This window comes from Vicugna pacos, chromosome 27, assembly GCF_048564905.1.
Source record: "Vicugna pacos chromosome 27, VicPac4, whole genome shotgun sequence".
In the NCBI taxonomy this organism is placed as follows: domain Eukaryota; kingdom Metazoa; phylum Chordata; class Mammalia; order Artiodactyla; family Camelidae; genus Vicugna; species Vicugna pacos.
Window position 1 is genome coordinate 25109849 of NC_133013.1, and position 25083 is coordinate 25134931.

Below are 25083 nucleotides of genomic sequence, written 5' to 3' on the forward strand. Positions count from 1 at the left end.
TATATGTCTGCGAGTCTGTTTCTGTTTTGTAAATAAGTTTGTATCATTTTTTTAGGTTCTACATATAAGTGATGGCTTATGATATTTGTCTCTGACATACTTCACGTAGTATGATAATCTCTAGGTCTGTCCATGTTACTGAAAATGGCATGATTTTTCTTTTTCACGGCTGAGTCTTATTTCATTGTATATATACTACATCTTTATCCATTCATCTGTCAATGGACATTTAGGTTGCTTCTATGTATTGGCTGTTGTAAACAGTGCTGCTATGAACATTGGGGTGCATGTATCATTTCAAATTTAGAGTTTTCTCCAGATATATGTGAGGTGTTTTTAAATTAGGGTTTGCGTATTGTTTTTCCTTTGACACAATGCTATTGCACATTTAGTAGACTACAGTATTGCATAAACAAAACTTCTGTATGCACTGGGAAATCAAAAAGTTCTTGTGACTTGCTTTATTGCAATATTTGCTTTACTGCCGTGTTCTGGAACTGAACCTGCAGCACCTCCGAGGTATGCCTCTTCAAGCAATCTTCAGTACGTAGCCTGTTGAGTCTGCTTTCTCCCTCACAGCATAATGCATTTGTTATCCATCCACGTTGTCATGCTTAATCAGTCCATTCCTTTTGATTGCTGAGTAGTAGTCCACTGTGTGGACATATCAGCGTGTTTATCCACTTACCACTGAGGAACATTGGGTTCTTTACGTGAGGCAATTCTTCAGTACCATGCAAATACCTGGTTTCACATTACATCAACTTTTCATCTAATGGCTTTATCATCCTTGGTGATCCTTGCCTCAATCACATATTTAATTGGGAGTTATAAAATGGTGATTTTCTTTCTTTCTTTCATTTCGGAGGGGGAGGTAACTAGGTTTATTTTGTTTATTTATAATGGAGGTACTGGGGATTGAACCCAGGATCTCGTGCGTGCTAGGCATGCACTCTACCACTAAGCTATGCCCTCCTTCCCAAAATGGTGATTTTCTAATTCTGTCATTCCTTCTACAATAGCTGGGATTCTTCGGTGAAGAAAAGCTTTACCTCATTGACTAGGGCTATTTGGTTATCCTGAAATACCAAAAAGACAGAATACATTCTGACATTCTTCTCTTTTATGATCTGTTTCCAGACTAAGAATTTGGTGCAGTAACATCCAATGGTGACAAATTAGGATTGAAATGCAGATGGGGTCGGGAGGGGAGACTTTATCTTTCGTGGGCTCAGGGATTTTTTCACATTCAGGATCTTTAAATCTGTTGCAATCTTTATCTTTCCCTCATTTATTGAAAGAGCACTTTCTTAGTCACTGGGGCTCTACAAACATGGAAACACAATTCCCATCCTTACAAAAGGCTGGTAGAAGGCAAGTGAGTAAATACAAAATTACAATGCAGGGTTACAATAGCAACGAGAGGGTGTCTGTGGGATTCTGTGATAACACAGACAAGGGAATGCTATGTGGGAAAGCAAGCTTATATTATACATTTGATGAGACTTAGAACTTTCCTTGTGACTTTTTGTCTGCCACTTCATTTTTGTCTTCTTTTTCTTGCCCTCCTGTGGGCTACTTGCACATCTTTTAGAACTCTGGTTTGACGTACCTGGGTTGTGTTACACTGTATAGCCCTCGAGGTGGTTGCTGTAGGTATTGCACTATACACACACCATACACACACTGTACACACTGTACACACACTACACACGTATGTGCTTGTCCCAGTGCTCTGGTATCGACACTTTATCAATTTGAGTGACATATAGAAACTTTACCTCCCTTTACCCTCCCGTTTATAATAACCATAAATATCTCCTCTACATACATTGAGAACCACATCCAACAAATTTTTTGTTTTGCTTCAACTATTGAACATAATTTCAAAGTACTCAAGAGAAGGAAAGTTTACTGCATCCATATTTTTACTCTTCCCATTGTTCTTCCTTCCTGATGCAGTATGTCCTCGTGGCTTATTTACCGTGTTCGTAGCAGTTTGTTCCCCTGCTCCTATCTTGCCCCTCCTCGCTTCCACCACCCCACTGTTAGCCACTGGTTTGTTCTGTATATCTATGACGCTGTTTCTGTTTTGCTATATTCATTTGTTTATTTTTTTAGATACCACATATAAGTGATATCATTCAGTATTTATCTTTTTCTGTCTGACTTGTTTCATAGACCACCTTACAGATCCATCCATATTTTGAAAACAGCAAAATTTCATTCTTTTTTATGGCTAAGTAATATGTGTATATGTATTTATATACATATACACATATATACAAATGATCTCACATCTTCTTTATCCATTCATCTGTTGATAAGCACTTAAGTTGCCATATGTTGGCTACTGTACATAATGGCGCCATGAACATTGGCGTGCAAGTATCTTTTTGAATCAGTTTTTGTTTTCTTTAGATATATACAGCCAGGAGTAGAATTGCTAGCTCAGATGGCTGTTTACTTTTAGTTTTTTGAGAAACCTCCATACTGTTTTCCTCGCCAGCATTTGTTATTTGTGGACTTCTTGATGACAGCCATTCTGACAAGTGTGAGGTGGTACCTCATTGTGGTTTTGATTTGCATTTCTCTGATGATTAGTGAAGCTGAGCATCTTTTCATGTGCCTGTTGGCCATCTGTATGTCTTCTTTGGAAAAAAATGTCTACTCAGGTCTTCTGCCTAATTTTTTGTTGGGTTGTCTGTTTTTTGATATTGAGTTGTATGACTTATTTATATATTTTGGATATTAACCCCTTATCAGTCATATCATTTGCAAATATTTTGTCCCTTTCAGTAGGTTGTCTTTTCGTTTTGTTTATGGTTTCCTTTGCTGTGCAAAAGCTTTTTAGTTTACTTAGGTCCCATTTATTTGTGCTTTTGTTTCCTTGGCCTTAGGAGACAGATCCAAAAAAATACTGCTACAGTTTATGTCAAAGAATGTTCTGCCTGTGTTTTCTTTGAGTTTTATAGTTTCCTGTCTTACATCTAGGTCTTTAATCCATTTGGAGTTTAGTTTTGTATATGGTGTGAGAGATGTTCCAGTTTCACTCTTTATCCCCCTTACATCTTCAGGCGACTTTTGCTGAATAGAGGATTCTGGGTTGACACATATTTTCTTTCAGGGCCTGAAAAATGTTGTGCTGCTTCTTTCTGGCCTCTATGGTTTTTGGTGAGAAATTCACTGTCATTTGAACTGTTTTCCCCCTGTAGGTGAGGCGTCATCTCTGTCTTGCTGCTTTCAAGATTCTTTCTTTTGTGTTCAGAAGTTTGATGATGATGTGTCCTGGCAGAGATTTCTTTGGGTTTAATCTGCAGGGGGTTCATTCAGTTTCTTTATAGGTTTGTGTCTCTTGCCATATTTTTGAAAATTTTAGCCATAACTTCTTTGAATACCTTTTCTGACCCACCCTCTCTCCTCCGCTTCTGGGACTCTGAAGATACAAATATGCGATCTTTTGTTACAATCCTACAGGTCCCTGAGGCCCTGTTTTATTGAGGTTTGTTCGTTTGTTTTCCAAGCATTTTCTTTCTGTTATTCAGATTGGATAATTTCTATTGATTTATCTTCAGATTCACTGATCCTTTCTCCTACTGTTTGAGATCTTTACTTGGGTTATTGTAATTTTCAGTTCTAAAAATTTCTACCTGGTTCCTTATGCCTTCTGCTGAGGCCTGAGGCTTTTTTTTAATGACAGCTGCTTTAAGATGCTTGGCATAGGAAGATTTTGGTGTTGGCATCTGTTCCCTTTTTTCATTCAAGTTGTGATTTTCATGGTTCTTGGTACAATGATTTTTAAAATCTGAATCTGAGACATTTTGGGTATTGTTATAAAACCCTGGATCTTACTTACATCGGTGCCAGTGGGGAAAGGGGTGTGCCACCTCCTCACTGCCAGGTGGGCTGGGAGTCTAGGCTCCCACTCAGCCTGTGCGGGCAGGGGCGGGAGGGGGCATCTGGCTGGAGCACAGCAGCTACTGTCTGTAACTCTTCTGTCCTGCCAGGCCTTTGCCTGGAGAGAGCAGGCTTTTGTGAGGGCTTCTTGTGTCTGTGTGGTGGTGTTTCCACGTGGCCTGCTTCTTCAGCACCCAAGCTTGGGATACATGAAGCAAAGAGGAAATCTAAGAAATGCTCTGCTGTGTTGTTCTTCAGGTCCTGGGGATCCCAGCCAGTCTGCCTTTTTCTCGGCCCTCTCACAATCTTATGTTTGTTTTATGTACAATGTCCAAGCTGTACTGAGTGGGATAAACAGGGAAAAGCCCATCTGCTCCATTTTTCCAGAAGTCAGGAGGGAGTCAGTCCTTATCTCTTTGATGCTTAAATCATCCCATTTTTGGCCAGGGGGACGAGCTGGCGCCTAGAGACCTGACACATTATTCTTTGATGGCTTCCTTGTACCCCAGGATGTTCTAGGCTCACCTCGTTCTCTCTCTGCCCCAGCCCTGGAATCAGTCCCTTCTACCAGGGCCCCTGACTGGCCTAAGTCAGCCCTGGGGGGCCATTTGTCTTGGTGTTTTCAGGTTGCTATGACAAAATACCACGGACTAAGTGGCTTAAACAACAGACATTTATTTCTCATAGAAGAGGCTGGGAAGTCCAAGTTCAAGGCAGAAAGCAGTTCTTGGTAAGGGCTCTCTCCTGCCCTGCCAGACAGCTGTCTCCTTACATTCTCATGTGGCCTTGGTACATGCTTGTCGGGAGAGAGTCTTTTCTCCTAATAAGGGCACTAATCTCATCCAGAGGGTCCCACTCTCATGACTTCATCTAAACCTAATTATTTCCCAAAGGCCCTACCTCCTAAAACCAGCTCACTAGGAGTGATTTTGACACATGAATTGGGAGAGGGGGTGATGGTCACAAACATTCAGTCCATTATTGCATTTCTCTTGCCAATGAGTGGCTCAGGCATGGGCCCTTCTCTCTTCCTAACGAAGGTGGCAGGAAGGCAAGGGCTCTCTCCTTTCTCTACTTGGGGCTCTGGTGTTGGGACACCCACTTGCTGCCAGCCTACGGACAAGACCAGCACAGAGACGGCAGAGCCAAGACACGGGAGGACTGGGAGCTAGAACCCTGGCTGTTCTGTCTACGGATAAGCTGTTTAATTTCGGCCCTTGTTCTGCCTCACCCGAGCTGCCTCAATCAGCAGCTGAGAAGAGAAAAATGCGTGATGGGTCAGGGAGGGCCATATGTCACTTGGTCTCTCTCACGAAAATGGCTCTGAACCCAAAAGAAACCCATGCACACGCTCCTTCACACTTCTTGCACGTCTGTTTATTCTTCCTGCTCATGAAAACCACTGACAAGTGCCCTTCACGGGGGAGAGAAGGCAATGCTGGCAGAGGTCTCAGGATCCCTACACTGAACACTCAGGCGATGACCCAGGAAGCCAGAGACCCCGGAGCTGGGGCCACCTCCTAAAGGGAGGTTCAGAGGGCAGCCACCCGCCACAGGTAGGGCAGCTCTGGGCGGACGCAGACACTCTCCTCCTCAGCCCAGCGAGCTCATCAGGGTCTGGGCCTGCTTCAGTTCTGCAAGGGAAGAGGGAGGCAGGCGGGGAGCAGTTAGGCAGGATCTGGGGGGCCCTTCACCCTCCAGGTACAGCCGAGCCTCACCTGCCAGGAGGACCTGGAACTTGTCTGTTGAGAGGGACATGGCCACAGGCTGGACCGGGGCACCCGAGGCAGCTGCCACCTCCAGCCGCAGGTGCACCATGGGCTCCTCCACGGACCGCAGCAGGCTAGAGCTCAGCGTGTAGTCCACCCGCCAGCCCACGCCTGCCAGCCTGTTCACTGCGACACGGCGAGGGGCTCAGGGTCACAGGCAGGAGAGCAAGGTGGCCCTCAGCCCACACCCTGGCTCAGCCCTGAACCCTTCAGGGCTGTGTGGCCTTTGAGAAGTTCTCATCTCTGACCCAGGGCAGGTGCTGAATGATCAGAAGCTCAGATTACCCACAGCCGACCTCAGAGGAAAGAAGCCTGGGCGGGAGACAGGACTCCCAGCCCTGTCACTGCCCAACATGTGATGTGGTTAACTCTCCTTTCTCAGGACAGGCACCTCCTGGGCTGCACACACCTAGGATGGGGCCCAGCCCCTACCCTAGCCCGCCCCACACTCACCTCGAAGGCTGCAGGCCCGCAGGTGCTCTTGCAGGGGGCTTTGCTTCTCCTCGTAACAGCGACACAGGCTGGCCGCGTGCTCTGGGGGCAGAGGGCGGTCCTTGAGCTAGAAGGTGGGGGCTGGGGCATAGGCTGGTCAGAGGGCCAGTCTTGGGCTCCTGGCCCAGAGAGGGCAAGGTGCATCTCAGGGTCACACAGCCTGGCCTCTGCCCAGCAGCCCTCGGCCCACAGGTTCCCCACCTGCCTGCCCTCATCCCTGTACCTTTGGGCAGCCCCAGCTGCTGCAGTTCACTGGACAAGGACTCGCCATCCACGCTATGCTTGGCCGCACTGGAGAGGATGAAGCTCAGCACTGCCACCGTGGCCTTCACATCACCTGCCTCTGGGGGGACCCGTGGGTGGAGTAGGGGGTGTCACTGTGGCCTCTGCCACATCCTTTTGCCCCACTATCTTCAGTACAGAGCCCCAAGGCCTCCTTGAGCCCTGAGCACAGCTATTGCCCCACCAGGAGCGGGCAGAGGACACCGGGGGCAGGACTGGTAGCATCTTCCCTCATGCTCCTCTGCTGAGGCAGGCGAGTCAAGGTGGGCTGTGGGGGGAGGGGCCTCGGTGCGAGGCCCCAGGCTGAATACCCAGGGTCGCCCAGAGGTCTGTGGACCCAGTGGGGTACTCACCAAACCTGGCATCAGCAGTGAGCTTCAGGATCTTCTCATACTACAGGGAAAGGAGACCCTCAGCAGTGCCAGACCCCTGCTGACCAGCCCTTTGCCCCCGGCCTGCACCCTGTGGTAATGACGGGAGGATCCAGGGAGGGCGGGACACTGATCACCCACCTCCCTGGGTCTGGTGCGCTGTCAGGCAGAGGGGTCACAGGGTCGTGGGACAAGGGGGTGCTGGGCCCTGCACTCACGTCAATCCCCTGTCCCAAAAGCTCCTTCAGCACCTGGCTACACAGCAGCCTCAGCTTCACGGAAGACTGGAAGGGAAGGCCTTCTATCAGCCAGATTGGCCCACCTCACCCCGCCATGCTGGGGGGGCTGGCTCAGAGAGGGCTGGCCACATGATCAAAGTCACACAGCATTCGAGGATAGCCAAAGAGTGCTGAGGCCCCAACCCCAGAGTGACCTCACCACTCTCCATCCCCAGAGACCCCATCCCTCCCTCCCCCACCCCCAAGACCCTGTGCACTCAACAATCTTGGCCAGTGTGCTGATCTCCGCCAGGACCCAGTCAGGACAGTCCAGATCACCACAAAACCGGAACCTCTATAAGGGAGTGAGGCAGGCGGTCAGGCTGGAGGGCGCGCTGGGGTGTGGCCAGGTGCCTCCCACACAACTGCTCCTCAGGGACCCCACTCCCTGTCCAAAGTGGGGCTTCTATTCGGGCCTCCAATGAAGTCCTCTAGCTATGGTCACAAGTGACTTTCACCACTAAGTCCCATCATCCTCTCCCTTAACTCCTCAGCAGCATCTGACACAAACCCAGCCTTCTCAAAGCAGCATGTCCTTCTGTACTCCTCCCTCTGGCCTGGCCTCTGTCTCATTTGCTGCCTCACCCTCGTTTCCCCAACCCTCAAATGGTGATCAGACTGCCTGCGGCCCTTACTCTGCAGCCAGGGACTGGGACTGCTGGCGAGGTGACAGGGTGTTCAGGACAGTCTTGCACTCACTTCTCTATTCCAGGGCTTTTTAACCTTTTTGTGCCCTGGACTCATCTGGTATCTGGTGAAGTTTATAGACCTTTCTCAAAATAACATTTTTAAATGTATAAAATACATAGAAAAAATACACAATAAAAGAACCTAATTAAAAGTTATCGAAATATTTAAAACTGGTGATGTGACATATATTTCAAGTCTAATAACCATAGTAACTTAGAAACGAGCCTAAACAAGATGTAAACAATGCCAGCAGCGGTGATGTGACGTGAAAATACCTGACTTCTCTTAGTGACAATGTCACAGGTGCTGCTAATAACACTGGGCTTTGTTGTCAACATTCATAATTGAAGGAAATATATATTTCAGTTTGAAGTTAGTGAAAATTAAGATGTAATATTTTCCCTAAGATCCTGGGCCCCTGACTTTTACCCACAGACGTCTTTTATCATCTCTATATTGTTTACATTTTTACCACAAGAGCATGTTCCTGGTGTAATTTCTTAAAATGGTGGCATGTCTCTAGGCTCTGCCCTAGGACCTCTCTTCCCAACTCACATTCTCATTGAGAAAGGTTACACATTTTTAGGATTCAAAGATCATCTTTATGCTGACAACTCCCAAATTTATAACTGCCATTGTAGATTCTCTTCTGAGCTCCAGACTCTTAAATCTAGACTGCCTCCTAGCCAGCCAGCTGCGTGGGCAGCTCAGACACCTCACTCACCCAGCGTGTACCAAGGTAACCGGTGTTCTTCCTACTGAAACCTGCTCCCCTTCTCCTGGGCTTCCCACCCCACTGAGCACCACCACCTGAGAACCAAGCCCAGACCCTTCCAGCTCCCTTTTCCCTCATGCATTTAACTCCTGAGCCCTAATTTCCTCCACTTCCATCTCTGTTCTCTCCACCTTCCACTCCATCTCCTGCTGCCCCAGGCTGGGCAATTTGTTTCTCTCTTGCTCCCTCCACAAGTTAGCGGAAAGGCCCTTTCTAGCATCCCAGTGCCCTCTTCTTACAGTCCAGTCTCCTCTATGTGGCTCCCAAGACCCAGCAAGCTTTGGTCTTTGCTTACCTGTCCAGCCTCATCTTTCACTAGCCTCCAATTTCTAGTCTTCCAGGTAGTGAAACGCATTCATTTCTAGGAAGCCATGCTCTCTCTCATCTGAGTCTCTAAATGCTGTTCCCATCTGAAGACGTAGCTCCCACCAGCAGCCCCCGCCATGCCTCCTACCCTGTGGTGCACAAACTGCACTGACCCAGCCACCTTTCTTCCTGCTCCCAGGCCCTCAGGTGATGTCATCCTCGCCTTCCTTACTTACACTAGGTCAGTTAGGCCCCTTCCCCTCACGTCTTAACTATGACTGCTCATTCAGGCCTCCAACTTTGCTCTTCCCTCCTGCAGGTGAATTCCCAGTGTCTGGCAGTGCATGGTATAAAGAAGACATTCACAATCTGTTGAAGGAATGAATGGATGGATCCGCTGGAGAGTCCCAACCTCAAACCTACTCCGTTCTGACAGAGAACAGTGAAGGGCCTGCCTAACATTGCAGAAGACTGAGCCTAATTCCAGGCAAGTTCTTCCCCAAGTCCCACAGGAGGGCTGGGGAGTGGGCACCTTTGGGAGGTCCTATTATCAGGGTAGAGAAAGACCTGGAGGGACGAACCCTAGCTCCTGCCCCGCCCTACCCATCCTGCTGGGGAGAGCGGCGGAAGGGAGCTTTTCTCTACTAGACCCTCGGGCTTCACGACTGCACACAAGGTGTCTGTTGAGGGAACCCGGCAGACTCCCTATCTCTTCGCTCACAGCGCCCCACCCTTCCCGCAGCGGTAGCGGTGAGATCTGGGGGCTCCTGCCCTACCCGCCCCCAGCACCCCGGCCTCGCATCACCCCTCACGCCTCACCATTGCGCCGGGACGCCCGGGTCCAGCCCTTCCTTTCCGGTCGGGCCCGGTCAGCTGACGTGGTGGTCACGTGGCCAGGGGCGGGGCTCCCTCGGGGGCGGGGCCTCTGCGGGGGCGGGCCGTCCTGCCCCGAGATGCCCGGCGCGTAACACGGGGCCCCCTTCTCAGTCTCCGGAAGCCTTCCCCGCGGGGGCCCAGCGCCAACCCGCAGGTTAACCGAGGACAGGCCCTAAGCGGTAGGAACAGGGAGGGGAAACCGTTTAATTTGTTCACCTTAAGGGAGCGGGAGCCCAGGCCTGGGTCTGGTGCTTAGTGTCTTACTCCTTGTGCGGGAGTATTCAGGTCGTTTCCACGGTTTGCGTCAGTAAGCAATGCCTTTACACATAGCTGTGGGCTGTGGCAAAAGACGTATTGGTTTTTTTAGGCGGAGGTAATTTGGTTTGCTTATTTATTTATTTTTAGAGGAAGTACTGGGGATTGAGCCCAGGACCCTGTGCAAGCTAAGCATGCACTCTACCACTTGAGCCACACACTCCCCCCCCCCGTATTTTTTAAAACTTTGTTGGAATATAATATACATACAAGAAATTGCATATAGTGTAAGTACAAAGTTTAATGAACTTCCATGAACTGTACACTGCATGTAATCAGCACCCAAATAAGGAAACATTACCGGTACCCCAGATACCTCCTTCAGGTGCTGGGGTATTTTATTTCGTTTTGAGGAGTCCCCTTAGTTGCCTAGCAAAAAGGCCTGCAACAGTTGACATGCTCAGGTGAACTCTTTTGTGGCTTTACCAACATCAGATGTTTATTTTAATTTTTCTCAATTTAGTGGGAGTAAAATAGGTGGCTTTAAACTGCTTCGGTCTGCTTACTGGCGAGTTTGAGCTAATGGATGGTCGAGGAAAACTAAGTTTCCGATGTCCACTTGAAGAGAGAAAAATAAAAAAAACCAAACAGCAACAATAAAAATACACTAGAGAATAGACTAATAACCAAAGAAGAAACTGAGCAGTTTGAAATCTCTTCAGTTCCATGCCCCCACCCGTAGGCTAGGCTCAGCTGGCTTTATTGTTGAAGGCTTTTAAAGTTTTAAAGGACAGACAGAACCCATGACAATTAAACAGCTCCCTAGAGGTGGAAAGCTTCCCCAGTCTGATAGAATGATCTCACTTATGAAGAGCTTTTTAAAAAATCATAATCACGTTGAAGTCAACAGCGTGTTAAAATACACCATGTCAAAGAAAAACTTAGAGTATAGGAATTGTTCAGCTTACATTTCATCATCTCAATAGGTGAGAAGAAAACAAGTGATAAATTTGCGAAACCATTTCTTATCAAAAAGGAGAAAAAAGAAAAAATTAGGAATAGATGAAAACTGCCTTAAGTTGATAGAGTATTTGGAAAACAAAACAAGAGATATCAAACTGACAAATTTAAATTTGGAAATAAGGCCAAAAGGTGGGTGGCTTATCCTTTTAATGTCATACTGGAGCATTGTCTCAGATTTGTTTCACAAATAAAGATTATTTGACTATTTAGAGCAGTGGTTCTCAAACTTTAGAGGGTATCAGAATCACCTGCAGGGCTCGTTAAAACAATGATGGGCTCCACCCCCAGGGTTTCTAGTTGACGAGGTCTGGGGTGGGAGCTGAAAAATTGCATTCCTAACAAGTTCCCAGGTATGCTGGTATTTTCAGTTTGGGGACTTTACTTTGAAAATCACTAAGGTAGGAAAATGTACCTGAGAAATTGTATGTTAACTTACAGACTTCTGCCCAGTAAAAAAGTTAACCCCAAAGATTTCAGTTTTATTGTCCCATAGGACATTGTTACGTTTTGTCTTTAACTCAGCACACACTTCATAATGCCTTTCCCAAAGCGCTAGAAATACTTCTCAAAATGTTCCTTGAACTAACTTTACCATCTTACTGATTAATTAAATATCTGAATGAAAGATGTTTTTCATTTTCTGGAAGTCAAGCTTTCATACACTATGCTCACGTATAGCCCTGGACAGCAGGGCACAGATACTAGTGTGGACTTGAATGCTAGACGGATTCCTTTAAAGTCGGGAACAGCAATGCGTTCTCATTACTGTGATCCAGCGTTGTTCTAGAGATAGTAAGGCCGGTGGTTCTCAGCTGAGGGTGATTCTGCCTCCCGGGGGATATTTGGCAATGTCTCGAGATATCTGTAGTTGTCACAACTGGGGAGTGATGCTGCCATCCAGAGAGCAGAAGCCAGGGATACTGCTAACATCCCACAAAGTGTAGGACAGTCCCCAGTAACAAAGAATTATCTAGCCCAAAATGTCAACAGTGCTGCTGTTGAAAACTCTATTCTAGTTAAATAAGCCCTGGAAAAAACTATTAGCATAAATGTTGGAAAAGAATAAACTAGTATCTGCAGACGACACACTATCTAGGAAATCTAAGAGAAGCATCTGAAGAACAGTTGAAAGTCACAGAATGCTGGGTGGCCAGTGGGGGAGGCTGGAGCACTGGGTGTAGACCAGGCTCACCAGGCCCACAGGTGAGCGCCCGCCATTCCAGCCCCACACACCTCACAGGTGGAGAGAGGAAGGCTTCATAAGGAGCTGGAGGCAGGCCGGGAAGTCCATGCCTCGTTTGTCCGGCCTCCTGCCAGCCTGAGAGAAAGGCGGAGTTCAGAGCTGGGAGGTTTTGAGAGCCCCAGCCCAGTCCTGGGGAGGGGAGGCCCAGGGAGCAGCAGGGTCAGCCCAAGTCCCTGAGCCCATAAGGGAAGGACTCCAGCCAGGCCCAGGAAGCCTGGGGCAAGCTGAAGACCCTGTGCTTTGCCGCACAGATCACGAAGGACGCTCAGTCCAGCCTCCGGTCAGGATGTGATTTTTTGGCTTCTAACGCCAAGGCCCACCTCGCCTTTCTCTCCTCTTACCTGCCACACTTCTGCAGCCCCACATTGAAGGTGAGTGTCTCCCTGAGGGGGCCTGAGGGGCTAGGGTTTTAGGCCCAGGACGAGTTTCTCAGGCTGGATCAGGTGGCCAGTCCGAAACAACCCGCCGTGCACCTCCTTCCCGCTCCGCACAGCCACGGCTGCGGTGGCGGGGGGGATCCCAGGGATGAGCCCTCCTGAGGCTGGCCACCTCCTTGCAGCCCCGCAGCAGCACTGCTCCTGCAAGACCCAACACGAGCCCCGTGTCCATCCAGTCTGCCTCCCCAGGCATGGAAAACACTGGGCTTTGTACCCCCCACTCCACGCCAGGTTTCCTGCCCAGGAGGCGGCCGAAAAAGGAATTGATCTCACCTGTTGGAGAAGGGTCTTTCCCTGACTTCTGTGAGCTGTCACCGTACATTATCTAAACTGGGGAGGGGCTTGTGAGAACCCTGATGTGTAGCCAGGTTGGACAGAAGTGCGGGTAACGAGGGGAGGGGTGGAACAACGACTTCTGATCGGTGTCTGAGGTGGGGGCTGAGCCCTTCTGCGTGTGGTCTGATGCTGTCTCCAGGCAGACAGTGTCAGGACTGGATTGTAGGACACTCAGCTGGGGAGATGGTTGGTGTGGGGGAAAACTCTCGTATTTGATTTCAGAGTATTCAGTATGTAGAGGAATAGAGTTTTTCCTTTTAGCGACTGTGAATATAAATTTCATAAAATGGTATCGTACCCCATACTGTGTTTTGGAACCTGATTTTTCACTCAGTGGTGACTAGTGGCAGGCTTTGGACAGGCTCAGAATTGTGTCGGTCCCACCCTGGGTCCCAGCAGAGGGGAGAGCACTGGAGGAGGAGTCTAACAGGTTGCTGGGTGACCTTGGGTGAATCTCTTCTCTCCTCAGAGCCTTGATTTTCTTGGTCAAATTAAGGGCAGGGAGGGGTGTGGGTAGTGCTAGATGAGTGTCTGAGAGTCGAAACCGCCACTTAAAGTTGGCCAGGCTGTGCACTGCAGAACTCCGGAGTGGGGGAGGGGTGTTCTCATCATCATCTCTGTGAATGGAGCCCCCAGAGCTGAGCAATAAATGGGCCCTGCCCGAAGTCTGGTGCATGAACCTTTTGGTAAAGCAAGATGATTTTAGGTGGTATGCAAATACATTCATTCTTATAGTTACCTTCTATTTATAGTAAATGATACCGGCTTTCCATTTATGGTGTATCAGAATCAGCTGAAGGACTTGTTCACCCTCCGGAGATTCTGATTCGGTAGATCTGAGGTGGAGCCTGAAAATTTGCATTTTTAACAAGTTCCCAGGTGATGCTTGTTGCTGCTGGTTCAGGGACCGCCCTTTGAGAACCACTTACCAAGCTGCCTTTTAAAATACCATTATTTAAACTAACACAACATTGTAAATCAACTATACTTCAATAAATAAATAAGAACATATGTATATATAACTGAATCACTATTCTGTACACCAGAAATTAACACAGCATTGTAAATCAACTATACTTCAATTAAAAAATAATAAAATACATTTGTTTAGGTTTTAAAAATGAGTAGATGTTCAACATCACTAGCCATTAGGGAAATACAAATTAAGACCAGGGAAAGAGAACACTACGTCCCTATTAGAAGAGCTGAACTAAAAAGTGGTGACAGTATCAAATCCCAGTGAGGATTCAGATAAAACTGGATCTCTCATGTATTGTTTGTGGGAATATAAAATGGCACAAACACTCTGGAAAATAGTTTGGCAATTTCTTTTAAAACCCAACCATATACCTTCTATATGACCTAGCAGTTGCCTCCTGGGCATTTATCCCAGAAAGATAAAAACTTATGTCTGCACAAAAACCTATGTATGATTGTTCATGGCACATTTATTTGTAATAGCCCCAAAGTGGAACAGCCAAATATCCCTCAAATGATGGTTAAGCAAACCATTTTACATCCATACTATGAAATACTATTGTTGACCTTAAAAATAAAGCAATTATTTTACTAGCAAAAATGGGTTTATTTGGAAATGGCAGAGGAATTGAAATTCGGGATAAGCAAGCTATAGTAAAAGGCATGAGCAAGTCCAACAAACAAAGGGAAGGAATGTTATTTTATCGAGAAAAAGGAGGAAGTTGAGAGGGTTTTCTTTTTTTTTTTGCTTTTTCACATTTTTTAATTGAAGTATAGTCAGTTTACAATGTTATGTCAGTTTCTGGTGTACAGCATAATATGTCAGTCATACATATGCAGACATATATTCATTTTAATATTCTTTTTCATTACAGGTTACTACAAGATATTGTAAATAGTTCCCTGTGCTATGCAGTAAAAACTTGTTTATCTATTTTATATATAGTTGTATCTGCAAATTTCGAACTCCCAATGTATCCCTTCTCACTCCCTTTACCCCCTGGTAACTGTAAGTTTGTTCTCTATGTCTGTGAGTCTGTCTGTTTTGTAAATAGGTTCATTTGTGTCTTTTTTTTAGATTTCACATATAAGGGATATTTTATGGTATTTTTCTTTCTCTGTCTGGCTTACTCCACTTAGAATGATGATCTCCAGGTCCATCCATGTTGCTGCAAATGGCATTATTTTATTCTTTTTAGTGGCTGAGTAGTATTCCATTGTGTGTGTGTGTGTGTGTGTGTGTGTGTGTGTGTGTGTGTGTGTATACCACAACTTTTTTCCAGTTATCTGTTGATGGACATTTAGGTTCTTTCCATGTCTTGGCTATTATAAATAGTGCTGCTGTGAACATTGGAGTTCATGTGTCTATTTGAATTATGTTTTTCTCTGGATATATGCCCAGGCGTGGGATTGCTGAATCACATGGTAAGTTTATTTTTAGTGTTTTAAGGAACCTTCATACTGTAGGCTGCACCAATTTACATTCTCACCAACATTGCAGGAGGGTTCCTTTTACCTACACCCTCTCCAGCAGTTAAAATTTGTAGACTTCTTAATGATGGCCATTCTGGCTGGTGTGAGATGTGGTTCCTCATTGTAATTTTGATTTACATTTCTCTAGCAATTAGTCATGTTGAGCATATGTTGGCCATTTGTATGTCTTCTATAGAAAAATATCTGTTTAGGTCTTCTGCCCATTTTTTTGATTGGGTTGCTTGTTTTTTTGATATTAAGCTGTATGAGCTATTTGTATATTTTGGAAATTAGTCCCTCGTCAGTCTCATCATTTGCAAATACTTTCTTCCATTCTGTAGGTAGTCTTCTTGTTTTGTTGATGATATCCTTAGCTGTGCAAAAGCTTCTTTTAAGTTTAATGAGGCCCCATTGTTTACATTTGCTTAGATTTCCATTACTCTAGGAGCTAGTTCAAAAAAACATTGCTGTGATTTATGTCAAAGAGTGTTCCGCCTATGTTTTCCTCTAGGAGCTTTATAGTATCCAGTCTTAGGTTTAGGTCTTTAATCCATTTTAAGTTTATTTTTGTATATGGTATTAGAGAATGCTCTAATTTCACTCTTTTACAGGTAGCTGTCCAGTTTCCCAAGCACCACTTATTGAAGAGACTGTCTTTTCTCTATTGTATATTCTTGCCTCCTTTGTCATAGATTAATTGATAAGTATGTGGGTTTATTTCTGGACTTTCCATCCTGTTCCATTGATCTATGTGTCTGTTTTTGTGTTTTTATTACTGTAGCTTTGTAGTATAGCCTGAAGTCCGGGAGCATGATTCCCCCAACTCTGTTCTTTCTCAAGATTGTTTTGGCTATTTGGGGTCTTTTGTGTTTCCATACAAATTTTAACATTTTTTGTTCCAGCTCTGTGAAAAGTGTCATTGGTAATTTAATAGGGATTGCATTGAATCTGTATATTGCCTTGGGTAGTACAGCCTTTTTAATAATATTGATTCTTCCGATCCAAGAGCATGGTATCTGTTTCCATCTGTTTGCGTCATCTTCAGTTTCTTTCATCAGTGTCTTATAGTTTTTGGAGTACAGGTTTTTTGCCTCCTTAGGTAGGTTTAGTCCTAGGTATTTTATTCTTTTTGGTGCAATGGTGAATGGGATTGTTTCCTTAATTTCTTTTTCTGCAAGTTCATTGATGAGCTCTAGTAGTTTTCTGAGAGCATCTTTAGGATTTTCTGTGTAGAGTATCATGTCACCTGGAAACACTGACAGTTTTACTTCTTTTCCAATTTGGATTCCTTTTGTTTCTTTTTCTTCTCTGATTGTTGTGGCTAAGAGAGAGGGTTTGTTCTGAATGAAAGGCCATTGGAGAAAAGTGAGAATTCAGGATGATGATGGTTTCTCTTTGGCTGAGGTGCTGAGGTAGTCAGTTTCTTAGAAGATGCAATGTTTGTCTTTTGCTGTTGGGATCTGTAATTGACAATTCTTCCTGTAATAGATGTGGAGTGGTACTGTGTGAGAGCTCCCCCTTCTGGACTCCGTTTTAGTGAGATTTCCCTTTATTTTCACACTATTCAGCAATAAAAAGGAGCAGGCTATTGATGCATGCAACAGCTTGGATGGATCTCAAAGGTATTATGCTGAATGGAAAAAGCACCAATCTTAAAAGGTCAAATAGTATATGCTTCCATTTATACAGCAGTCTTGAAATGACAAATTTGTAGAGATGGAAAGCAGATCAGTGGTTCCTGTGGGATAGAGATGGTGGGAGACAGGGGGGAGGTAAACTGTGACTATAGAGGAGTAGCAGAGGTAGCTCTTTGTAGTGTTGGAATAGTTCTGAATCTTGATCATAAGTGGTTACACAGATCTACATGTGATAGAATGACCTAGAACTATACATTTGGCATTGTTTTGTGACTGGCTTATTTCACTTAATGTAACGTCCTCAAGGTTCATCCATGTTATAGCATATTGCAGAATTTCTTTCCTTTTTAAGGCTGTGTAATAGTTCATTGTGTGTATATATCACATTTTTCTTATTCTTCTGTTGATGGGCAGTTGGGTTGCTTCCATGTTTTAGCTATTGTGAATAATACTGCTGTAAACATGGGTGTACAAATATCTCTTTGAGACCCTGTTTTAAATTCTTTTGTGTGTGTAAAATCCAGAAGTGGAATCACTGAATCATAAAGTAATTCGACTTTTAATATTTTGAGGAACCACCATACTGTTTTCCACAGTGGCAGTACCATTTTATATTCCCACTAACAGTGCACAGGGCTCCAATTTTTCCACATAACCTTGTCAATACTTCTATTCTTTTTTATAGTAACCATCTTAATGGATGTGAGGTAGTATCTTATTAGAGTTTTGATTTGCATTTCACCAATGATTAGTGAGGTTGAGCATATTTTCATATGCTTGTTGGCCAATTGTATATGTTCTTTGGAGAAATGTCTATTCATTTCCTTTGTCCATTTCTGAATCTGGTTGTTTGTTGTTTTGTTGTTGAATTTTAGGAGTTTTCTATATACTCTGGATATTAATCCCTTATCAGATATGTGATTTGCAAATATTTTCTCCCATTCTGTGGTTTGCCTCTTTACTCTGTGGATAGTGTCTTCTGAACTTTTAATTTTCATGAAGTCCAACTTGTCTATTTCTTTTGTTATTTGTACCTTTGGTGTCATATCTAAGAAATCATTGCCAAATCCTATGTTGTGAAGTGTCTGTCCTATGTTTTCTTCCAAGAGTTTATTACTTTAGGTCTTACATTTAGGTCCTTGATCCATTTTGAGTTATTTTTTGTATATGGTGTTAGGTAAGCGTCCAGCTTCATTCCTTTGCATATGGGTATCTAATTCTCCCAGCACCATTTGTTGAAAAGACTGTCCTTTCTCCATTGAATAGTCTTGGCACCCTTGTCAAAAATTATTCGACCATATATGCAAGAGTTTATTTCCAGGCTTTCTATTCTATTCCAATAGTCTATATGTCTGTCTTTATGCCAATTACTACTCTGTTTTGATTACTGTAGCTTTATAGTAGGTTTTGAAATCAGAGAATGTGAGTTCTCCAACTTTATCCTTCTTTTCCAAGAATGTTTTGGTAATTTGGGGTCCCTTGAGATTCCATGGGAATTTTACAGTGGATTTTTATATTTCTGCAAAAAAGAAAAAAAAACTCAGTGGGATTTTAGTAGGGATTGCATTGACTCTGTAGTTGACCTTGGGTAGTATTTTAATGATATGAATGAAGTCTTTCAGCTTGTGAACATGGGATATATTTGTATTTATTTATATCTTCTTTAATTTCTTTAATGTTTTATAGTCTCTATTGTACAAGTCTTTCACCTCCTTGGTTAAATCAATTTCTGAGTATTGTGTTCTTTTTGATGTTGTTGTAAATGGAATTGTTTTTATGGTTTCCTTTTCAGGTTGCTCATTGCATATAGAAATGCAACCGATTTTGTGCATTGACTTAGTATCCTGCTACTTTGCTGAATTCACTTACTAGTCATAGCAGGGTTTTTTGGTGGAATCTTTAGGTTTTCAACTTACAAGATCATATCATCTACAAAGAAAGTAATGGTACTGCTTCCTTGCCAACCTGGGTGGCTTTTATTTATTTTTCTTGCCAAATTGCTCTGGTTAGAACTTGTAGTACTATGTTGAGTAGCAGTGGTGAAAGTGGGCGTCCTTGCCTTATTTTTTTGGAGGGAGTAGTTAGTTTTATTCATTCATTCATTTATAATGGGGATACTGGGGATTGAACCCAGGACCTCATGCATACTGAGGATGCATTCTACCACTGAGCTATATCCTCCTCCACCTCCTTGCCTTAATCTTAGAGGAACCATTGAATATTATGTTTACTGTGGGGTTTTCGTGTATGGCTTTTATTAAGTGGAAATAGTCTCCTTCTATTTCCATCTTGTTTTTATTTTATTTTTATTTAAAGTGCTTTTTATTATGAAAAGGTGTTAAATTTTGTCTAATGCCTTTTTTTTGCATTAAGATGATCATGTGTTTTTTCTTCTTCTGTTGATGTGGCTTATTGATCAATTTTCATATGTTGAATTATCCTTTCTTTCCATGAATAAATTCCACATGGTCTTTGTGTATAATTCTTTCAGTATGCTGCTGAATTCTGTTTGCTAGTATTTTGTTGAGGATTTTTGCATCAATGTTCATAAGGGATATTGGTCTGTATTTTTCTTATAGTGCCTTTGTTTGCTTTTGGTATTAAGGTCATGCTGGCCTCAGAATGAGTTAGGAAGTATCCCTCCTGTTCAACTTTTTGGAAAAGGAAAAGTTTGAGAAAGATTGGTATTAGTTCTTTGCATGTTTGGGAGCGTTCACCAGTGATTCATGGCTTTTCTTTGTTGGTAGATTGTTGATTCCTGATTCAGTCTTCTTCCAAGTTATAGGCCTATTCAGACTTTCTATTTCATCATGATCTAGTCTTGGCAGATTTTGGAGTTTCTAGGAAAATTTCCATTTCATCTAAGTTATCCAACTTGTTGGTATACAGTTTTTCATAGTATTCATAATCCTTTCTGTAGAGTTAGTAATGTCCACACTTTCATTTCCAATATTAGTAATTTGAATTTTCTTTTTTCTTAGTTTACTAGCTAAAGGTTTGTCAGTTTTGTGATTATTTTGAAGAAGCAACTTTCGGTTTCATGATTTTCTGTATTGTTTTTCTAATTTGTATTTCAGTTATCTCCGCTCCATCTTTATTTTTCCTTTCCTTCCTTTTCCTTTCCTTTCTTCTGTTTAGTTTGTCCTTTGTCTCGTTTCTTGCACAGTAAGGTTAGGTTATCGATTTGAGATCTTTCTTGTCTTTTAATGTGAGCATTCATAGCTGTAAATTTCCCCCGTGGTGCCATTTTGCGGAGTCCTGTAAGTACTGGTGGTTGTGTTTTCATTTTCATTTGGCTCTAAGTATTTTCTAATTTCCCTTCTGATTTCTTCTTTGATCCATTGATTGCTTAAAAATGTTGTTTAATTTCTACAATTTTGTAAATTTTCCAGTTTTCTTTGTTATTGATTTTTAGCTTCATCCCATTTTGGTCAGAGAAGATACACTGTATATATGATATCTTTTAAAATGTATTGAGACTTAATTTGTGGACTAACGTGGTCTATCGTGGAAAATGTCCCTGTGCACTTGAAAAGAATTCATACGCTGTTGTTGTTGACTAGAGTATTCTGTTAGATCTGGTTGGTTTATTGTGTTGTTTAAATTCTCAGTTTCCTTTCTTATCCTCTGTCTGGTGGTTCTTTTTTTTTTTAGTTGAAGTTTATTTGATTTACAATGTTATGTTAATTTCTGGTATATAGCATAGTTATTCAGTTATATGCACATATATTCTTTTTCATTATAGGTTATTACAAGATATTGAATATAGTTCCCTGTGCTATATGTTAGGATCTTGTTGTTTATCTATTTTGTATATAGTAATTTATATCTACTAATCCCAAACCCCTAATTTATCCCTCTTCACCCTTTCCCCTTTGGTAACCATCAGTTTGTTTTCTATGTCTGTGAGTCTCTGTCTTTTTTTTTTAATTGAAGTATAGGCAATTTACAATGTTATGTTAATTTCTGGTGTACAGCATGGTGATTCATTTATGTATACATATATATATATATTCCTTTTCATATTCTTTTTCATTATAGGCCATTACACAGTATCAAATGTAGTTCCCTATGCTATACAGTAGGACCTCGTTGTTTATCTATTTTATATATAGTAGTTAGTATTTATAAATCCCAAACTCCCAATTTATCCTGCCCTACCCCATTTTCCCTCTGGTAACCATAAGTTTGTTCTCTATGTCTGAGTCTCTGTTTTATAAATGAGTTCATTTGTGTCTTTTTTTTTTTTAGATTCCACATATAAGTGATATCATATGGTATTTTTCTTTTTTTTTCTATCTTACTTTACTTATTATGACCATCTCCAGGTCCATCCATATTGCTGCAAATGGCATTTTTATTCTTTTTTATGGCTGAGTAGTATTCCATTGTGTATATATACCACAGGTTCTTTATCCAGTCATCTGTTGATGAACATTTGGGTTTCTTCCATGTCTTGGCTATTGTGAATAGTACTGCTATGAACATTGGAGTGCATGCATCTTTTCAAATTAGAATTTCGTATGCCTACGAGTGGGATTGCTGGATCATAGGGTAAGTCTATTTTCAGTTTTTAAAGGAATCTCCATGCTATTTTCCATAATGGCTGCACCAAACTACATTCCCACCAATAGTGTAGGAGAGTTCCCTTTTCTCCACACCCTCTCCAGCATTTGTTGTTTGTGGACTTCTTAATGATGGCCATTCTAACTGATGTGAAGTGATATATCATTATAGTTTTGATTTGCATTTCTCTGATAATTAGCAATGTTGAGCATATTTTCATGTGTCTGTTGGCCATTCATATGTCTTTATTGGAGAATCGCTTGTATAGGTCTTCTGCCCATTTTTGGATTGGGTTCTTTGTTTTTTTAAATTATTGAGTTGTATGAGCTGTTTATATATTCTGGATTAAGCCCTTGTCAGTTGCACTGTTTTCAGGTATTTTCTCCCATTCTGTAGGTTGTCTTTTCATTTTATTTGTGGTTTCCTTTGCTGTGCAAAAGTTTGTAAGTTTAATTAGGTCCCATCTGTTTATTTTTGCTTTAATTCTATTGCCTTGGTAGACTGCCATAGGAGAAAATTGCTAAGATTTGTATCAATCAGAAAATGTTTTGCCTATGTGCTCTTCTAGGAGGTTTATGGTCTCCTGTCTCATGTTTAGGTCTTTAAGCCATTTTGGGTTTATTTTTGTGTATAGTCTGAGGGAGTTGTTCTAACTTAATTGATTTACATGCAGCTGTCCAGCTTTCCCAACCACTTGTCAAAACGACTGTCTTTTCTCCATTTTATATTCTTGCCTCCTTTGTCAATGATTAATTGACCATAGATGTCTGGGTTTATTTCTGGCCTCTTTATTCTGTTCCGCTGATCCACATGTCTGTTTTTGTGCCTATACCATGCTGTTTTGATTACTGTCACTTTGAAGTCTGGCAGAGTTATTCTTCCAACTTTGTTCTTTTTCTTTGGTATAGCTTTGGCAATTCTAGGTCTTTTGTGATTCCATATAAATTTTAGGATTGTTTGTTCTAGTTCTATGAAAAATGTCCTGGGTAATTTGATAGGGATTGCATTGCATCTGTAGATTGCTTTGGGTAGTATGGCCATTTTAACAATATTAATTCTTCAACCCAAGAGCATGGGATATCTTTCCAATTCTTTAAATCACCTTTAATTTCCTTAGTTAATGTTTTACAGTTCTCTGCATTTAAGTCTTTCATCTGCTTGGTCAGGTTTATTCCTAAGTATTTTATCTTCTTTCTGTTTTGTAAATAAGTTCATTTGTATCTTTTTTTTTTTTTAGATTCCACATATAAGTCATATTCTGTGATGTTTGTCTTTCTCTTGGTTGTTCTGTCTATAATTGTGAGAGGGGTACTGCAGTCTCCAACTATTATTGTAGAGCTGTCTATTTTGCCCTTCAACTTTTTTAATCTTTCTCCTTTTATATGGTCTGTCATTAGGTGCATAATGTTTATAACTGTTACATATATTCTTGCTGTATTGAAATTTTTATTGATATATGTCCTTTTTTGTCTCTTGTAAACTTGTTTGATTCAAAGTCTGTTTTGTCAGATAGTAATATAGCCAGCCCTCCTGTCTTTTGGTTACTGTTTGCATGGAATATCTTTTCCCGTTCTTTCACTTTCAATCTGTTTGTGTCTCTGATCTCAAGTAAGTCTCTTGTAGACAGTGTATAGTTTGGTCATGTGTTTTTATCCATTCTTCCAATCTGTCTTTTGATTGGGGAATTTAATCTGTTTACACTTAAAGTAATTATTGATCAGGAGGGATTTGTGTCACTGTGCTGTTTGTTTTCTACATGCCCTAAGCTTTTTTTGTCCCTCATTTCCTGCATTCCTGTCTTTTGTTGTTTAGTTGATTTTTTTTTTTTGGTAATGAAATGTTTAAATTCCTTTCTCATGTTCTTTTGTGTATATTCTGTAGCTATTTTCTTTGTGGTTACCATGGGGATTATAGTTAACATCTTGAAGTTATAACGCTCTAATTTGAAATTATACAAGTTTAACTTCAAAAACATGCAAAATCTCTGTTCTTTTACAGCTCTGGCCCCACCTTTTGTGGTTGTTGATGTCACAAAATGACATCTGTATGTATTGTGTGCCCCAGAACATACACTAATAATTCTTTTAAATGCATTACTTTCTTAAATCATATAGGAAACAAAAAGTGCAGTTGGAAACCATTGCTGCAATAATACTAGCTTTTATAATTGTCTGTGTAGTATTTATATTGTGATCTTTCTTCCTCCATATGGCCTTGAGTACCTGCCTAGTGTCCTTTCATTTCATGTTGCAGGACTCCCTTGAGCATCTCTTGCAGGCCAGGTCCAGTGGTTACGAACTCTCTCAGCTTTGCTTTATCTGGCAATATCTTGTTTCTCCCTCCCTTTTGAAGGACCATTTTCATGAATATAGAATTCTTCACTGATAGTTTTTTTTTTTTTCTTGTAGCGCTTTGGATATATTGGCCCACTTCCTTCTTTGGCTCCAGATTTTCTGGTGAGAAATCTCTGGGTAATCTTTCTGAGGAATCTGTGTATTTATTTGCCTCACTCTTTCAGCTTTCAAGATTCACTCTTTGTCTTTTGAAAGTTTGGTTATAGTGTGTTTCCATGTGGATCTCCTTTGAGTTCATCTTACTTGGAGTTCATTGAGCTTATTGGATATTTATATTCACGTCTTTCATCAAATTTGTGAAGTTTTAAGTCATTATTTCTTCAAATATTCTGCCCCTTTCTCTTTGTCCTTCTGGGAGTCCCACGATGTGTATCATGTCCACTTGATGGTGCCCACAGATTCTTTAGGCTATGTTCGCTTTTCTTCATACTTTTCTCTTCTATTCCTCAACCTTAATAATTTCCATTGTCCTGTCTTCAAGTTCACAAATTCTTCTGCCTGCTCACATTTGCCTTTGAATCTCTCTTGTGAATTTTTCATTTCAGTTATTTTACTTTACAGCCCCAGAATTAATTTTTGGTTCCTTTTTAGGTTTTTCTGTCTCTTTATTGATATTTCCATTTTGTTCACACATCGTTTTCTTGATTTTATCCCATCTTCCTTTAGTTCTTTGAACATCTTTAAGACAGTTGTTTAAAGACTTTGTCAAGTATATTTGCCATTATGTCTTTTTTAGGGATGGTTTCTGTTGATTTCTTTTTTCCTTTGAATGGGCCGTACTTTCCTGTTTCTTTTTCTGCATTGAGATACTTTTTGTTTAACACTGGTTATTTGAATCTAATAATGTGGTAATGCTAGAAGTCTAAGTCTCTCCCTTCTTCAAGGATGTTTTTTGTTACTGATCTTCTTTAGTGTGTGTGTGTGTGTGTGTGTGTGTGTGTTTTATTGTTGTAGGCTGTCTGTGTGCTGAGGATCAGCCTGAGGTATAAACTTATAATGTCTTCTTAGGTCTTTCCTGAGCCTTTCTTTGGGGTATGCACGGTCC

The 25083-nt window shown here is 42.2% G+C and overlaps 2 protein-coding genes across 2 annotated transcripts in view; one reads left to right on the plus strand and one right to left on the minus strand.

Moving 5' to 3' along the window:
- Positions 1 to 5252: 5252 nt before the first annotated feature.
- On the minus strand, positions 5253 to 9738 carry COMMD4 (COMM domain containing 4). Its single transcript, XM_006208757.4, has 8 exons — positions 9680 to 9738; positions 7313 to 7384; positions 7030 to 7095; positions 6794 to 6833; positions 6382 to 6501; positions 6120 to 6200; positions 5616 to 5792; positions 5253 to 5531 (listed from the first exon to the last, which is right to left on the minus strand). Exons 1-8 carry the CDS (start codon positions 9680 to 9682, stop codon positions 5491 to 5493), a joined length of 600 nt encoding a protein of 199 aa, XP_006208819.1. The 5' UTR covers positions 9683 to 9738; the 3' UTR covers positions 5253 to 5490.
- A 2870-nt stretch (positions 9739 to 12608) lies between these two features.
- LOC116285820 (uncharacterized) overlaps positions 12609 to 25083 on the plus strand; it is a 31236-nt gene continuing 18761 nt past the window's right edge. Inside the window, exon 1 of the mRNA XM_072950991.1 lies at positions 12609 to 12628. The gene's annotated coding sequence lies outside the window, so the exon portion shown is untranslated. The remainder of the gene's footprint in view (positions 12629 to 25083) is intronic.

What these genes read in the sequence shown, in the direction of transcription:
- COMMD4 (XM_006208757.4), bottom strand. An exon ending in TTTTGGGACAGGGGATTGAC is followed by an intron (nt 6,834 to 7,029) that starts GTGAGTGCAGGG and finishes CTTTCCCTGTAG; the next exon opens with TATGAGAAGATCCTGAAGCT. An exon ending in GTTCCAGGTCCTCCTGGCAG is followed by an intron (nt 5,532 to 5,615) that starts GTGAGGCTCGGC and finishes CTTCCCTTGCAG; the next exon opens with AACTGAAGCAGGCCCAGACC.